Source organism: Ascaphus truei, chromosome 16, assembly GCF_040206685.1.
Source record: "Ascaphus truei isolate aAscTru1 chromosome 16, aAscTru1.hap1, whole genome shotgun sequence".
NCBI lineage: Eukaryota > Metazoa > Chordata > Amphibia > Anura > Ascaphidae > Ascaphus > Ascaphus truei.
The window spans coordinates 37,416,330-37,435,048 of record NC_134498.1 but is presented as its reverse complement, the minus strand read 5'-3'; the positions used below and the strand labels follow the sequence as shown (position 1 = coordinate 37,435,048).

At 44.8% G+C, this 18,719-nt stretch overlaps 1 protein-coding gene across 1 annotated transcript in view; it reads right to left on the bottom strand.

Annotated features, from left to right (window-relative positions):
* Nucleotides 1–9,759: 9,759 nt before the first annotated feature.
* HTATSF1 (HIV-1 Tat specific factor 1) overlaps nt 9,760–18,719 on the bottom strand; it is a 22,030-nt gene continuing 13,070 nt past the window's right edge. The window contains exons 7-9 of the mRNA XM_075573224.1: nt 18,528–18,617; nt 14,720–14,857; nt 9,760–13,493 (exon numbers count right to left, since the gene is read on the bottom strand). Coding sequence (XP_075429339.1) covers nt 13,203–13,493; nt 14,720–14,857; nt 18,528–18,617 — 519 coding nt within the window. The 3' untranslated portion in view covers nt 9,760–13,202. The remainder of the gene's footprint in view (nt 13,494–14,719; nt 14,858–18,527; nt 18,618–18,719) is intronic.

The window sequence follows — 18,719 nt, the reverse complement described above, 5'->3', positions numbered from 1 at the left end:
AGCGCGCCTCAGCATGGTGCGCTGACCATGCCCGAGGCCTTACAGAGGTAAGTATCTGGGGAAGCTGGGGGGGGGGGGTCCCCAGAGCTGAAATTAACGAGATTCAGCTGCAGAGACCCCCTGCTTCCCAACTATTTAAAAACTACATTTGCTGGGAATGCCCCTTTAAATGCAGAATTGATATATCTCATTTGTGCACATACTGTAAAGCAGAAGCCTGTAAAGGTGTTAACACATTTCTATTGGATGAAATCTCTTGTGGTGCATTTGGTTAATCTCAGCAAATTGCTGTTTCAGTGCCGCCACACGGCAAGCACGGCCATTTTATCCCTTTGGCACAATAGGCCCAGGGCCTACATAGGGTTGCCAGGTGGCTTCTCCGAAAACACTGGACACAATGGTGAAAGCTGCGACGTGCTCGAGACACACACACACACATACCTCTCACCGCTTCATGCGGTTTCCTTCTCTCCTTGGCCCCACCCCCAGGATCCTGAAACCTCCTACTGATTGGCTGCATTACGCCGCAGCAGCCATTCAGGATGGAGGAAGCTGCTGAGCCCCTTAGCAACAGCCCTGCTCTCTCCCTGCTCAGGGGAAATTCTGCGCCCCCCCAAGCCGGTTAGGTCACTATGTCCAGAGAGGTCAAACCGGACACATACATGTCCTGTATTACCTCTAATTTTTTTTACACCTGGCAACCTTAGGCCTACAAGCCTTTCGAGGGCCTATGAAAAAGTTTGGGACCTGAGGAAACAAAATGTATTGACAAAAAAATTGGGGAAGAAAATGCTTCTTTTCTTCTTTCGTTTTTCAAATCCAGACTCATGTTTTCTCTTATATCAGTCAGACATTTTTTTCAGCTAAATAAAAATGAAAGGTATCTTAAAATGAAATTATAAAACTATATAGGGAGCAGTAAAGTTTGCTTAAAATGCAAAAATATGATGTAAACAATACTAAAATGAAACTCTAAGTGGCAGGTATATATTACTGTTATGAGTAGGGCAGTTATGTGTGAATATTCAAATGATACGTTAGTTACAATTTTTAACAATACAGTTCAACCCCCTTATAACGCTGTGCTTGGGGTCCAAAGAATCACATCGCGCTATAAGCGGATCGCGTTAGAAATAATGTACAATTGTATGCATTGTACAACAAAGTATTTAAGACACCAATAATCGTGTTGTAAAGTATTCATAAATACGGAAAATTGGGAGCCACGCTTGCATCGTGTTATAAGCGGATTCGCGTTGTAACGGATCGCGTTATAACGGGGTTGAGCTGCACTTACGTAACGAAATCAGCGGTTAACAAAACACTTGTATAAATTTGCGTTGTATTTCGTGTCGTTATCGATAACTTGTGTAGTTGTGAACACTTTAAAATTCAATTAATTAAGGTAGCCTCAAGCTCGGGCGGCAAATCCCATTCAGGTCAATACTGGGCAGTAAATAGGAGGGGTGGTTTGTATTTTTGGAGTGGTGAGGTTATTTCCAAACATCTGTGACCTCTCCTTTATATTCGTGTCACCTAATGATGATCTGTACATTCATGCAGCAGCAGTTACCTGGCTAAAATATGGTGTAATCAAATAGTTTTCATTCCTTCTGGAATTCCTGACTTGCTTACTATTAGTTTCTGTGTCTTACATAACAAGTTAATGAGTACAGTGAAATATTTAAATTGCCTCCTTGCAGTCACTGAGCGTATTAAATATAGACTTAAATCATCTACTGAGATTAGTCACTAGCAAAACATGATTGTGATCTTACTATGAGGCTGGACATTTTCCAGGTTATTTAGGAAGTAGGAATAACAAGCAGGTGTTTGCAGCGGGTTTTCCGTTAGAGTGAACCAGTTTCCAGGTTAGATACACATAGGGTTGCCACATTTGAGTTTTTATAACATGGGACGCCGAAATCCAGTATGAAAGTGTGACGTCATTATGAGTGATGAATGATTTGCAAACGGTATCTCCCACGTGGCCGCTATATGCTTTGCTTATTATCATCTCTGCTCTTAGCGGGACGGGGAAAGACGCGCACTGAGTAACGCCTATAGGGGTGCGGGTCATGGTATAAAAGTAACACCTGTAGTGGTATGATGTCATGGTGGGAAAGTAACTCCTATAGGGGTGGGTGTCATGGTATGGGGTCATAGTATACAAGTAACACCAATAGGGGTGGGTGTCATGGTTTAAATGTAATGCCTATAGGGGCATGGGGTCATAATATAAAAGTAATGCCTATAGGGGTGGGGGTCATGGTATAAAAGTAGCACCTATAGAGGTGGATGTCATGGTATAAAAGTAACGCCTATAGGAGTGGGTGTCATGGTATAAAAGTAACGCCTATACGGGTGGGTTTCAGGGTATTATGAGATGACCCGGCAGTGTCCTAACTTTATTATTTTAATCATCAAGTAAGGCGACGCCTAACGGAAAAGGTAACTATTACATTCAGGTAGAAATCTATTACGTTTTTAGGACTGATTTCATTACAGTCATTTTAAGTTCTCATCAAGATGCTAAAATACGGGACAATGAGGCGTCCCGACAGACCTTTCCGGGACAATGGGATAAATCAATGAAATAAGGGATAATCCTGTATGAACAAGACGTCTGGCAATCCTGCACACACAATGTAGCATTCAATCTCCAAAAGACTGAGATTTGAGGGATTTGTACTTAATAATGACATTTTATTGGAATGATTGAGACTTCATTAAATGGATCTATAGGAATTCTTATCAAACTCCCAAAATGTTTTCTTTGAAATGGCCACTTGTCTAGTCATGTGAAATGTATCTTGTAATGTTGGTGTACCAACCTACTTTGCTGTGCTTTTGTTCCCCTTGAATCAGTAAGTCCTCGTTTTACAATGCTTCGCTTTACAACGAATGGCTTCAGCGTCGTAAGAGCGTATATATAATATTATACTATATAATATTATATTATACTATATAATATATTATTTATTATGTTATATTATATATATAATACAGTATATACACTATATAATTTATGTGTGTGCTGCATATCTTATTGCCTGCATAAAATATTTGGTGTATTTTAGTGTTAAAAATGCCTTCAGGAACGTAACCTTTCATTTAAACAGTGTTCCTATGGGAAAACGTGTTTCGCTTTACAACGTTTCGCTTTACAACGCCATTTTGAGTAACGCATTGTGTTGGATAACCGAGGACTGCCTGCATACTGTATATAGAAGTTCGGCAGCTGTTTGCATCTTCTGTTGGCTCTTGTAACTGCGTTGTATTGCATCCGACTAACAAACTTGTATCAAATGTATGAAACTTGGTTAAGAAATGTCTTATATTTTGGTGCCCAGGCTGAAATAGTTCTTTGGTGGCGTCCTTCGATCCGTGATGTAGCAGGAACAGAGAGATGATCAAAGGGATTGCCGCTTGCTGTAGAAAAAAGTTCGGGAACTCACCAGTGTTGACAGTTAAAAGGTCTTTATTAGCCTACATAAAAATTGATAAAGCATGGGATACCACGGGAAACGCATCAGAGTGTTCTTTTTGGCTGTTACTATGCCCTAAAATAAATTTTTGCACCTAGGATATTTTGTGGTTTGAAGTTTGTGGTTTCCAATCTTCAGCAGCAGATGCACCGCCGTTTTCCCTGTACTCTCTACATAAAAATAGAGACAAAACTCCTCCTCCCACGCGTTTCACGCCCACTACGGCGCTTTGTCAAGGAGACGGCGGTAAGGAGAAGCTACACAAGGGGTTACAAAGCCTGGTGGGGATTCCTTGCCTCTCTGTAAGTACCCTGCTTCAATTCCCTTACATCACCCCTTAATTTAGTCTCCCCTCTCCCCGCTATCCACTTAACACACCGGACATTGCTATCATCTTCACAGGACAGTGCTGGGCTGTCTGCACCAGGAGGAGTTTGCTGCCACAACACGTTTTGCCTTAGGACATTTCCTGTACTCACTGGACTTAAAGTTTACTTCTGTGGGTTATTAATCTCTTAGTACCCTGCTTTGCCAGCTAACTCCCCTGTCACTTTAATAGCTCATACGGTGTTGGTATACATATACACCATCCAGATTCAGACTCTTACCAGCCAGTTCCCCTGTCACATACACAGCTCTCTCGGGGTTGGTTTATATGAGTCTTGTGCCTCACAGACTATTCTTATTCAGTTTGGACATTCAGTATTAGTCTGGTACTGTGTATCTCAGGGACGTTGTCGCAGGGTTGAGGGAAGTACCAGGTGATTACGGTCATCCTGGGACCGGACCTGTAGAAGGGGTTATTATACCCCGAAATGTTACGTTGCCCCCCCCCCCTGCCCTGGACTTTTATACCCCCCGTGTTTCCCCCCCTCCCCTCTCCCTTCTCCCCTTCCCTGTCCTTGTCCCTATCCTAGTACATAGTGTTTTTCGGTCTATGTTTGACCATTGTGTGCATCATTCGTGTACCATTAAATGCGTTTTTGGCTGATCCATTTACTTCTTTGGTTTTTCCGTTTGAGTGCTGGGAAGATTTGTGGTTCATCTTCACAGCACGTTATTATTTCGTATTTCCACTCTGCTTCAATAGCTGATATTCGTTTTTTTTTGGTGTCCTACGAAATAGTTCTTCTTCGACATTAGCCCAAGAGAGGCCAACTCCAGTCTTCAAGGGCCACCAAAAGGTCATCCCATTTCAGGTATTCAAATCTGATTACTTTATCCTAAAATAGGTGGATTCCAAAGAATCTGTTTGGATTTTTGCAATCGGTCGGGTGGATTTTTAGTAATAGAGGGGAAAAAAAAAAAAAAGGAATCAGTCTTTTTGAGACTGATCCACGTATCAAAGGAATCGGCCAACCTGTGTCAGATTTAGGCGGAAAATTCACCCCACCTCTACCAAATATCTATTTAGTAAAGTGGGAAAAGATGTTCAAAAGTTAAAGCTGCAGTTCAGTTTTTTTTTTTTACTTCAATAGTTTCATGTGGGCAATCTCTAATTACCTAAAGAACTGCATAGCTGCCGGTCAATTCGTTCTCCGTCTATAGATCGGCAAAGTTTGGCGACATCTTTAAATATGGGGAATGTAAATCGTTGCTATAGGAACAAGCATGCTTGTTAAAATAGAATACAAGAAAATTGGTCTTTCAAAGTTGTTTTTTTTTTTTTAAACAGAAAATGCTAAAAGTATTTTTTCTTACTACAGAACTGATTTATTAAAAAAAACACACATGCAGGATATTGCCTGAACTCAGATTTAAGTCATGAGGCACAAAAAGAAAACTCAGACACCAGAGGTGTTACATGTACCTAGCACTTTTTCCACTAACTCATATCTTGTTACAAATAGTAAGAATAATGAATTTAGTGTGCAGTAACAGCTGAAATTGCAACCTTTAATTCTTACCTATACTTTACTTAGCGTACGCTAACTGGAGACGTGTTGTTACTCATACCATGTATACATCGCAAAAGGATATTTTCCCCTCTGTGTGGCTTAAAGCCTTAGTTGAAGATCCTTACCCATGTGGATATTGTATCTAGTATAATAAACCCTAGGCCAGGTTAAAAATAAAATAATATATTCCTCATTTTATTAATTATTTTATTAATTACATGTGGTGCATGTATGTATGTGCAGTGTTCGACAAACCTATACATTTGCACGCCCCGGGTGAGTGGATTTAACATCGTGGCGAGCTCCTATTGGCCCAAGCAGCACACGTTTGATACTAGATGGCGAGTAGATTTTTTGGTGATATGTCGACCACTGTGTATGTGTATATACATATATATATATATGTGTGTGTGTGTGTGTATGCATATTATTGTGTATTTGGGGGGGTTATGGGTATTTGGTAGATTCTTTTGTATTTGGGGTGGGGTGGGGGTATGTGTATTTGGAGTGTGCAGGGTTTGTATGTGTATTTCGGGTGTGAGGGGAGGTTTATGTATTTTTGGGGAGGGAGATTTATTATGTGTATTGGGGGTGGTGGGTTGTGTGTAAAGAGGGGGAGAGAGAAGAGGGAGGGGGCGAAACGCAGCAGGCATCGCAACGCTTTTGTGATTGACACGAGAATGTGGCGAATATGGAATGATGACAGCCACAAGTGTGGCAAGCTTTGAATTCCTATTGGAAACCGCTGTACTAATGTATTCATTGTAATACCCCTCCAAGTTTAGCTTTTTACCCTTAAAAGTGCACTTGCCCACTTGATATCTTCATATAATCCTGTGTTCTGAAATGCACGGAACAGAGCTGTAATGTACAACACTTCTTGTCCCTGATTCCGCATTGACTCGGCACCATAGGGTGACAATGAGCTGCATTTCAGTCAGATCAATCATGGATCATCCTGCAATACAGTGCGTTGGTAATCCATCATTATGGATCTTACAATACAGCCCGTAATTAATCCTTTTATCACTGCAATGCTATCTGCTACATGTGGTCACGGTATGAACCCGGCTAACGTACAGAAGGAGTCATTAACTCATGGAGTTCGTTGATCGATGGTAGATTAGACACATCGTGTAGGTGGGTCACATAGAACCAGTCTCCGAACCTGAAATCACCAGGATAAGGCCTCGTTCTGGGTGCCTGCTTCGCTACGCGCACGCTCGAAACAATGTATTTAAAGTTAATATCGGTTGTCAGGGTAGCCGCTGCCCTGTCGCCGAAGTACGGAGTTGACGCTTGCTACAGTTTCAATAAACAACTCAAGTTGTTATTTCAAGCTGCAGCAGCGTCACTGGTACCTCGGCAGCCAATCAAATCATTCTTGAGAATGATTTCAACAGTGCAATACCGATCCCTAACCTCACACGTCTGTAGCCCCGCCTCCTGAAAGCTTGAAAAGGTCTGCTGTGGATGATGTGCACACATCGCCCAGCAGACTGCCACGCGGACGCGCGCCCTCCACCTCCTGTCTCTGGCACCCTGGACTCGGCCTAAGGATTAAAGTTTTGCCTCCGCCCGACAGATACTTTGTGGTCTTTGTTTCTGCCGCTAACCCTCTGATTTATCTCCCTTTCCTCAATTGAAGTCTTGAATGAAAACCCACCACATCAACGTGAAGTGCTGCGTTCTATTTTCTGCAGCAGGAGGTGGGGTGTGTGTGACTCATTACTCCAGGAGTTATGCAATTAGTGCATTGTTACTTTTTTGCTCTCCCCAAGAGAAAAGGCTGCCTGTGAGAGCCAGACATGAATTTCAGTCGTTGAGAAGCTTGTACTTTCATGGAAAACGAGCAAGTTCCAAGGGAATTGCCAGGGCCACCAACGGAAATCTTTGGGCTCAGGACAATTGTAGGGAGTAGCCCCCCATCTCTTTGTGCACTGGAGGGGGAGTAAAGGTATTGGCAGGGGGGAGGGGTTGAGGGTGGGAGAAGGCATAGGACTGGGGGAGGGTGGGAGAAGGCATGGGCCTGGGGGAGGGTGGGAGAAGGCATAGGACTGGGGGAGGGTGGGAGAAGGCATGGGCCTGGGGGAGGGTGGGAGAAGGCATGGGCCTGGGGGAGGGTGGGAGAAGGCATGGGCCTGGGGGAGGGTGGGAGAAGGCATGGGCCTGGGGGAGAAGGTATGGGCCTGGGGGAGGGTGGGAGAAGGCATGGGCCTGGGGGAGGGTGGGAGAAGGCATGGGCCTGGGGGAGGGTGGGAGAAGGCATGGGCCTGGGGGAGGGTGGGAGAAGGCATGGGCCTGGAGGAGGGTGGGAGAAGGCATGGGCCTGGGGGAGAAGGTATGGGCCTGGGGGAGGGTGGGAGAAGGTATGGGCCAGGGGGAGGGTGGGAGAAGGTATGGGCCTAGGTGAGGGTGGGAGAAGGTATGGGCCTGGGAGAATGTATGGGCCTGTGGGAGGGTGGGAGAAGGTATGGGCCTGGGGACGGGTGGAAGGTATGGGCCTGGGGACGGGTGGAAGAAGGTATGGGCCTGGGGACGGGTGGAAGAAGGTATGGGCCCGGGGGAGGGTGGACGAAGGTATGGGTCTGGGAGAAGGTATGGGCCTGGGGGAGGGTGGGAGAAGGTATGGGCCTGGGAGAATGTATGGGCCTGTGAGAGGGTGGGAGAAGGTATGGGCCTGGGGACGGGTGGAAGGTATGGGCCTGGGGACGGGTGGAAGAAGGTATGGGCCTGGGGACGGGTGGAAGAAGGTATGGGCCTGGGGACGGGTGGAAGAAGGTATGGGCCCGGGGGAGGGTGGACGAAGGTATGGGTCTGGGAGAAGGTATGGGCCTGGGGGAGGGTGGAAGAATGTATGCGCCTGAGGGAGGGAGGCAGGGGAAGCACAGATCTTCAACTAAGCCACTGATTGAGTCACCTTTGCTGAAGCTGGCATATCAAAAAAAACTGACCTGTTGGGGGGGAGGGGGGCGGGGGGGTCTCGTTGAGCACCACCATCCTTATTAATAGCACTGTTTTTCTTAGCAACAGTTAAGATTAATTCCTATCTGCCCCTTATTAGTTATTTTCTTATTCCATCACAATCGCATGAATAGCAAAGGCCCATGAAGGTACATTTTGAAAGATATCACCGTTAGATTTGGATTTGATTGGCTCCTTAATGGACAATTAATGTCAGCGTCTATGTTTCTGCAACTGAATTTCCATAATTAATTAAATCTTTATTTCCACTTTGGTTTCAATCACAGCTGTAGTTTTGTCATCATACAACAATTAGGTCATTTGTATACAACATAAAGTGTCAGCTCACTGGAGTTATACAACAAAAGACAAAAATACCCAATGCGACAAAATACAGTTAAATACTTCCCTGTTAGTATTCTCATGAGTAAGGGTCATTTAGTTAAGCACCTTGGCCAAAGTGTAATAAGCCTGCAGCCACTTCATGGCATGACCAGTATGCAGGTCCTAACGCTACCTGTGAGAATTCTCATTTACATCTGCTGGAGGGAGAAGGGCTCACTGGAATTATCACAGAATCTGACAATTAAACCCACCTTGGAAATGAAAAAATTACAAGGTAAAAAAATAAATAAAGATTCCTATTGGGAGAAAAACAAAAAACAACTCAAGTTCTAGCACTACGACACTGGGTCTTTGTTTTCAAGTATGAATTTCCCTAGACAAAACCAGTTTCTCTAGAATGCATGCATAATGTTCATAAATGTTTGCCATCAGCAAATTTCACGCGATGGGGTGGGGTTTTAATAGAAACAAATCAGTGTACTTGAAATATTTACACTTGCATGCCCCACATGCAAAAATCCCTTTTTAATGAAGACTGGTACAAATAGAACCTATTGAAAATGGCGCGGGTGGCAAAAGGCAATAGATTTATCCACAGTGGTGAAAGTATATACAGATGTAGCACATGATATTGCTCCTGCTGGTGCTTTGTAGCAGGGGACAACACACCAGGGAGGCAGACACCATTGAAAAAAATAAATAGCTGCACACAGAAAAGTGGCAGAGGGGGGGAGGGTGTGTGTGTGTGTGTGTGTGTGTGTGTGTGTGTGTGTGTGTGTGTGTGTGTGTGTGTGTGTGTGTGTGTGTGTGTGTGTGTGTGTGTCAATTGATATAAACAAGTTAGTTTATTTTTTAAATAAATAAGGCCCACCATAGAAAAAAGCATTTTTGTGTATATACCGTAGCATGGTTAAGTGAAGAGAAAGTTTGGACGGGGTCCGGGAGTCCTAATACATTTAAAGGTTTAAACGGTTCTTGGCAAGGTAGAAAAATACTGCAGATTAAATAGTTGGTCCAATGCTTTGTAGTGATACATATTGAAAAGTGGAAAATGAAAAACTGCCTTTTTTTTTTTTTTTTTAAACGTAGGATTTATTTTGAATATAATAGAAAACCTCTTTAAGAGACTACACACAGAAAATAGTGGGTTTTTTTTTTACACATCAGGGTCCAGAGTTTGTAATTATTAAACTGCGAGCAGTCAATATTTTTTTTTTTGAAGTTGCTAACCAAATGAAAATTAGAATTAGAGAAAGCTTAAAAGAATATTGGTTGTCAAATTTTAAATCAAACACAGCAACAATGTGCAAACCTCTGCACATCTCAAATGACTCGAAACACCCCTTCCATGTACTGTATGCAGCAGTACTGCTCACTCGATCACTTTTAGCTTAGCGTGACGTATATGCAGCTCCGTGTTTATGAAACTAAATAAGAGATTCTTCCCATCCTGAACTTGGCTTTAAAAAGGTGCAGGCTGAGGGTATTTTGCAATCTGCCCAAACTCTTCTCTGTTCAACACAAGTCTCACAGAAGGATCATTTCTGAGACTTCCGAGTGATAGCAAGACATTGGTATCATATCTACCAAGTAGTCTTCTGGCATAAGGTAGCATCCCGGCACCTGAAGACAAGAGCAAGGAAGGGGTCGTATCCCACAAGACTGCTTAGTACAGGGATGTCCAACTCCAGCCCTCACGGGCCACCAGCAGGTCAGGTTTTTAGGATATCCCTGCTTCATCACAGATGGCTCAAAGACTGAAGCAGTTTAATCCTGAATACCTGACCTGTTGGTGGCGCTTGAGAACTGGAGTTGTCCACCCCTGGCCTAGTAAGTACTGGGTCTGATATTTGTCCAAGGCTTACCTTAAGGTTTGAATACGTGTGTTCAGAAAAAACCCTCACTTTAGTGGTCCTGAAGCCAGTTCTAGATACCCGGGAGCTTAGCTAAAGATTTTAGTAAGGAGGTCTTTCTGCTTGAAGACAAGAAAGCTAGAATACACTAGTCTGATTGTATGGATTATTGCAACTCCAGGCTTTTAATAACCCAAAATAAAACCTACACTGCAAATGAAGTATGTTGTGTTTCTCTGTCCAATGTACAAATTGGGAGTATGTGATGCTATACCAGCTGCTACTCAAATGATGGGGACTGTAGACGGCTGGACAAGGAGTCTGAAAACAACGGGAAGAGAAATGAGAGCAAAAGATGGCAGGATAAGCCACTGTAACATTAAGGTTAAATCACATTATTTAAAGGAGATCTTGGGAATTTGAAAGGTTGGGTCTGTGCATGAAGATAGTGAAGGAACATTTCAGTGCCACTTGTAAAGGAAAATAGTCTGCGGTCCATCATTTTGGGTCAACATGTCATTCATCCTTACCCACAAAACATCCAATTACAACACCCTGGCAACACTGAATTCTGCCCTTTGAAGGACTTTGAGTGCACGATCCTGCATTGTATCGTTGCATGCTTCATGTTTCAGCTAGCAAAGTAGACTTGTCTGCGAGTGCCATCCAATGTAGAACATCCATAGTAATGAATAGGTCCAAGAAGACCACTAGAAGTTCATATTTATGACAAAACACCGATTTATCACTTTCCGAGCCTTATATAGATCTTACTAATCGAGCCGAATTTCAAGAACTTGAATGCACAAAAACAACCAGCTTTGTAAATAAAACATCACAAATATCAACTTCCTTTTAGAGAAAGTGCATTTGCAAAGTAATGCATTACAAGCGTCCCTGGTCTAGTGTACATCACACTCCAAACATAAAACAGATAATGACACTGAAGCAGAGCTGTGAGGAAAGCTCATTATAGGTAGAACTTTGATCCATTCCATCTTTTATTAGTTTTTTTTAGCAGTGTAATGTCATCTATTGAAGTTTGTATATCACTAACAATGTATTAACAAAGCCACGTGTTGAATAGCAGGGGGATTGTCCCTCATACATTCATCTTTTCCTAATAGGTGTTTTCCTAGCTAACTTTGTCACTTATGGTTAGGAAGACAGCTGGGGGAAAACGTAAACAAAGGTATCTGCTGCTTAAAGCAAATATTTCAGTACGTAAAGATTGCGCCCCCCAAAAATATATTTTTCTTCCTCAACAAAATACTTCCTATTTCTTGCCTTAACACCAGAAGTGTCACCCAAGAAACAGCCTGAATTCTGCTTCTAATGCAACGTTTGCCCAGTGGTTTTTTTAAACTGTGCAGCTTTGATTTGATCTCCTGCTCTATTCAACCTTCCCAGTCACAGGCTCAATATATTACTGTAACCTTGGAAAGAGTTTCTGGAAAGTGAAATGGACCAAAATCCTATACAAGAGAGACCTGCTTCCTTAACAAACCAAATAACCAAGTCCAATTATTTCTCCTTATGTTAAGAACACGTCAAATTAATTAAATGTGCCACTTTTGCCTTTGAATCAACCCTATTCAAATTAATTACTGCAAATGGAATTGTTTGTACACAACACAATGTAAAAATATCCACTTTTTTTCTTGTTCAGAAATTCTAACAGTGCAGAGGAGCGGTCACCAACAGGTCAAGTTTACAGGATATCCCTGCTTCAGCACAGGTGGCTCAATCTTTGACCGAGACACCTGTGCTGAAGCAGGGATATCCTGAAAACCGGACCTGTTGGTGGCCCTTCAGGACTGGAGTTGGCCACCCCTGGAATAGTGCATGTGCATTGTATTCGTGAACATATTTCCTACGTCAATAATATAGGGTTGTAACAAACGAGATAAATGTCAGTGAAGCCTATGCAAAGATTTAATATTTTATACAACTGAATACGCAAAAGCTTCATAAAAGTTTTTTTTTAAAAATCGCTCAACACATTTTGGACATATCAGGACTTCTAAACATGGAAGTTTATAAAATATATCAATAGAGGACACGCGAGGATCACTGTGTAGAACAGGGGTGGCCAACTCCAGTCCTCAAGGGCCATCAACAGGTCAGGTTTTCAGGATATCCCTGTTTCAGCACAGGTGGCAAAATCAGTCCCAGCTTCAGCACAGATATCCTGAAAACCTGGCCTGTTGGTAGCTCTTGAGTACTAGAGTTGGCCACCCCTGGTGTGGAAGCAGCTCTGCAATTCAAAAGAAGGCCGATACTCCACTGCAAATCACCTTAGGCCAGGTTACGTATAGCCGAGCCACACTGAGCCCCGACCCTCTAGAGATACTAATTAAATTCCTCTCACTTTTAACAGAAAGGACATCTTGCGATAGAAACACGCTCGTCTAGTTCTGCCAGGCTGCCGACAATGTCCCACAAGTGATTTAAGCTTTAGCGGAATTTGCCCCAGGAACTGTATTCTATTTTTATTTTATATTTTCAATTAACGCACAACATTAATTTTGAAGCCGATTTTATGACTTGTCACATGTTGGCATGTATCGCCCCTGTCTTGGCGCTCACCCTGGGGTCACGGAGGCGCAGCACAGGTAGCAACAACTCAAAGGCATGCGTCCATCAAACAAACATTAAAGATGGTCTTTCTCTGCCTCCTCGTCACTGCTGCCAATGCTGCTATCGGTTGACTCGGCATCATCTTTCGTTGGATCGACCTTCTCCTCTTCTGCCTGATGAACGTGGTTGTCATTGTTGTTTTCCGAAACTGCGCTATCGTCTTTCTTCTCGGCGGGTTGCGGGTTATCCGCCGGTGTTGCGCTCTCGTCGCTCCCAACCTCTGGCTTTTTTGACTTGCCGTCGGTGTGCAGGAAGTTATCCCATCCTTTCAGCCGCTCCTCCCTCTCGCGAGACGTTTCTTCAATCTGCGATAAGAAGTATTCGTTAGCATTTGCACTAGTGTTAAGAGGGTTTTATGATAGGACGGAGCACGTGACAAGGCCATCTATATGTGGGTTGAGAAGACGAAGTCACTTGTGTCCGGACGCCAAATCGCAGATACCTGGCAGCTTGAAAGCTAGTAAAACAAACATTCGTCTTCCAGGTTAAAATGTTATCCGTCTGCAAACTAGAGTCCCCATTACTGGAGGAATATGAAAAGTATTCATATGTGATGCTGCATGTTTAGATTCAATGCCAAGTACAACCCTTGTTTAGCTGTGACCGCGATGTTCAATGAACTGGGTATACCTGTTAAAAACAGGGTAATCGAGAGGAAATATGCAGTGCAAGGAAGGTAACGATTAGCAGATTACTATGAGTTAGCAAGAGTTTAATCCATGATAATACCAGAAGCGTAGTAAACAGAAAGATGACACAACTATAACATCACAATAGAAATACAACTATGTTAAGTCATAAAGTCAATATATTTAAATCAGAAGATTAATTACAGGATTGAAGCTGGGGGTCTCCAGTGCTGAACTGGGTTAATTTCAGCTCTGGGGACCGTTTCCAGAAAAACTTAACTCCGTAGCTGTGCCGGTATCTCTGACAAGTTTAAATATCCCTCGTCACGCCGGTCAACAGGAACCAGCACCGGCTGATGTCACGGCTTCCTATTGGCCCGTGGGACATTTAAAGCTGCCATTATGCTGGGCACACATTTTATCTGGCTGAAGAGATACCGGTACCCCTACGGAGGTATCTCTGGAAGTCAGGGGTCCCCAGAGCTGAAATGAATACAGTTCATGTCAGGAGACCCCCTGCTTCAATCCTGTAATAAACAATGACACCACAATGCAGCCTGCTCTGCTCCTTTAACTATATTTTTACATTGATACCACAGATTTTAGCACTCATACTCTTCTTTAAAAATGCTGTCATACATTGAGCGTGAATGCACCAATGCTATTAGAATGGGCATCACACTAAATGAGCTGTAAGACACTTTAGGGCCCATGCAAATGACTGGGCTGTATTGTTCCCCCAAGGGTCAGCACTGCTTTGAAAATATGACTTCATGCCTGTTTTGTAAAACAGAATGTCCAATTGAAATGATGCAATATTCAATGAACCACTGTGAGATTGCAGGTCTTCAGCAAAGCAGAATGAGGATAAGAGCTGCCCTCTGCTTCCACTTCTGCAATACCTGATAATCCGTTACGCCGTCCCATGTTTCAACAAGAAGCTGGCGACCCCCGAACCACCTTCCGTTCAGGGCCTGGATGCAGTTATCCCCTTCTTCTGCATCTTTGAAAGATACAGAGGCCACTCCATCTGGGTGTCTCTAATTTAGCAACAATACAAAGGAGGGAGGGTGATGTTATTTCATAGAAGGATTAATGTCTTGTACTGCAATTCAAAAATGGAAAGCAACAGTGGTTCCTACTAGGCTGCTTCTTGACATATGGTCAAGTAAGTTGCTTTATCTATGTCAGTGGCTTTTAACCTTTTTTTGGATAAGGACCCCTATAATTATATTGTGAAATTCTGCGGAACCCCAACCCTCTCTAATAGCGCGTCTGAGATCAGATGCATTGTAAGGAAACCCCAACCCTCTCTAATAGCGTGTCTGAGATCAGATGCATTGTAAGCAACCCCAACCCCCTCTAATAGCGTATCTGGGATCAGATGCATTGTAAGGAACCCCAACTCTCTCTAATAGCGCATCTGAGATCACATGTGTAGAGGGAGAAAGGGGGTGGCCCGGTATTAAAGGGGTTGCACCCCACATGGCCATCCCCTGACCTCACCAGAGAGACAATAGGTTAACTGGACTGCGGTCCAGGGATGAGGTTTGCACCTTGATGTACCTTGAAAATGTTTTAAAGTGCATTTCTGTATCTCCAGTTCTGGAGGTCGCAGAGAGTTCATATTTGGCCAATATGTGGAGTCACTGTAGGCATTAAAAACTGGCAAAGGTCGACCCACTGAGCCCACCAGAATGGAACTTATTAGTATGTGTAGGTATTAAAGTGTATATGTATTTTATTTTGGATCTGTTCTGAAAATGCAGACACCATTTGCTAGGCTAATAGGTCATGAAGGGCAGACGGCTGAGTAGCCTAAGCACGGCAATCAAAAAGTTAACTGCCTTGATTGTTACCCAATGTCTAGGGATTAAGTATTAATCAATCAACAAATTCTGCCAGTCTGATTGTTGCCTGAGGGCATGGGTTAGTCTGTGTCTCCACATTAGAGAGTGGATACAGATAATTGTTCACCAATAGGCTGTTTTCAATGTTAAGAATAGGGTTGCACAGGTATATAAACTGTGTCAACCCTACAGTTTTTAGTTGTGCTGGAGTTGTGCTTCTGATTCCATCTTGAATGTCACTGGACTGCTGGAGAATTGCTAGTGGATACTTCTCCATCCCCCAACCCTAAGTAAGTGTTATCTTCTTGTCTGTTAATTGTACTATATTGATGTGTTCACCTTAATTAAGGAATAAATTATATTTTATTATATCTAAGCCTTGTTCAGTTCAACCCAGATATTTGGTGTTCATTATATCTCGTCATAAGCTACCGTGACAAGCTCTATAATTAACTGGTGGCAAGCGGCGGGATTGAACTGGACCTGTGTTACAGTATACTGCGGGATACTGTAACATAGTAGGAACTTGATGGTAATTGCAAGTTCCTGGGACTAAAGATATTGAACACACAGTAGTGCAACAGTTAACACAAGTTGTAACACCACCTCACTGCTGCGACTGAACCATGAGCGAGGCTGAAGGCTCATCCAACATGTGGACCCGAGCTCAGCTGAAGGACAAGTGCCGTGAATATGGACTGCCCAATGAGAACCAGGAGGTCGCAGACATGGTTGACGCAATCGGTGACTATGAAGCCCGGCTTGCAGAGCCTCAGGATACGGCTCAGCTTGCCCTTTTACAGCCACCCGGAGATCAGGGAAGGAACCCAGTGCCAGGGCGGCGGAATCTCGGGGAGGGAACGAGTGCACCTCCCGGGAGCAGTGCAACAGGAGGGGTACTGGTTGCTGCGGCTACCAGTCCGTTCACCCCTGAAATGTTGGCACTGATTACTGCATGGGGAGACAGAGGGACACCGGAGGAGCGGCTGCAGTTTATCACTATGGCAGTGAACAGACCCGCTTATTGCCCCCCTGTCCAACCCAACCAAGATGAACACAAACTGGACCAGCACAGTCTCACCAAGTTCGTGGAAGGCACTGACTAGATTGAAAGTTTCTTAAAGAACTTTGAAACGCAGTGCCGGCAGTACAAAGTGCTTCCCCAGCATAGGGTTGCACGTTTGGACCCCTTACTGTCCGGCTTGGCTAAGCAGACAATGATGGCGCTTCCAGATGAGTATGCTGATGACTACGAACACCTGAAAGAACTGTTATTGTTTCAGTACGGTTTTACCCCTGAAGCCTACCGGGGTAAATTCCGGCAGGAGGAGAGGCAGCCCCAGGAGTCCTATGTTACCTACGTGACCCGCATGGCTTTATACGGGATACGCTGGGTGGAGGGCTATGAGGCACGGACTTACCAACACCTGCTGGACCTCATCTTTCAGGAGAAGCTCATGGAGCAGTGCCCGCCGGCGGTGAGGGCTTGGGTGTACGACAAGAAGCCCAAGACTTACCAGGAGGCGGCGAGGCTTGCAGATGACAATGTGGCCAGCCGAGCCCAGATGACCGCCAAACCAGTAGCCAAGGCGGCGGTGGCGGCGTCACCGGCCAGAAAGTCTGCCAATACCCCCCAATGGACTCAGAGGCCTCCTGCAGGCAGCAGTCCACCGAAGGCGGGGGAGCTCCGGCACGAGCGCCGGTGCTACAACTGCAACCGCCCTGGTCACATCAGACCAGATTGCCCGGAACCCCTGCGTTCCGGCGGACCCCATCAGGGGCAACGCACCCCAGCTGCGAAGCCGGTAGCCCGCGTGCGGGTGGCTTCCACCGAAGCAGCCGGACCGGTCCTGGAGACAACTCCCAGCGAGACGTCCCATGCAGCACCTGTCCCGGTTTCATCCGTGCCTACAGCCAGGAGCGGAGGACATCTCAGCGCGGACCTGCAGCAGACATCTCACCCCGGTCACAGTCGGTGACCGGCAACCATTCGGCTTGCTTGATTCAGGAGCTGCAGTGACCCTAGTCCGACCTGATATGGTCCGGCCAGAGGAATTGATCTCACCCTGGGATACAGATCACTGTGGCCGACGGAGAGCCACGTTTCTTGCAAGTGGCCAGAATCTTTTTGGATTGGGGGGAGGGCCAAGGTGTGTGGGAGGTGGGGGTTTTACCTGGTTTGGATGCCGATGTTCTTCTTGGCAACGATCTGGGACCGATGACCTGCACCTATGACCGAGTGCCCAAGCCCGCTGCAGTGGCGGCGGTTACATGGAGCCAGACAGCGGCAATGGCGGCGGCGCCATTCCCCCAGCCTTTGGGACCAACGTTAGCGGAGGGCGCAGAGGAACCCGGGGAGGTAAGCCAGGATCAGTTGCAACCACAGACTGACTTTTTCCCCTCACCCTTCCCCATTCTCCGGACAATGACATGACTGGGGGTGGCCAGAATTAGGAGCCCAGTTTAGGGAGGCAGGGAACCCTTTAGGGGTGCCTGGGGAACCCAAGTGTTAATAGGAACCCCTGTTGAAAAACACTGATCTATGCACTATTCACTTTGACCTTCAATATTCAGAGGTCTTCAGAATGAGGCTTCAAGTACAGGACATCCTTAATGTTTAAACTGTACTGGCATCCTGTCCCATTTTGTCAGCATGGACTGCCCTCAAAGGTGGCCATAATGGTAAAGACCAAGGGGAACCAGAGCAGCGGAATCACCGATCACAACGAGAACTTATTCTGCAACTCATTAATAACTGCTGTGATCACGCTCACCTTCCGCCTGCACTGCAACAATGCAAAGGCTCACCAAGGGTTAACGTGAAAGGTATAGCGTCACGATCGCAACAAAATATACTTACGTCAAATATGAGGACTTTCTTCACTTGTCCAAACTTCTCACATTCGGAGCGCAGATCTTCTCGGATTTCATTTAATACTAATGGATCCTCCTAACCAAAAAAGTAAGGGGGTCAGTAAATACAAGGGGAGCAAAAAGACAGTTTTGGGGTGGGGGGGGGGGGGGGTTCACAGAAATGTACTCAAGTGTCATA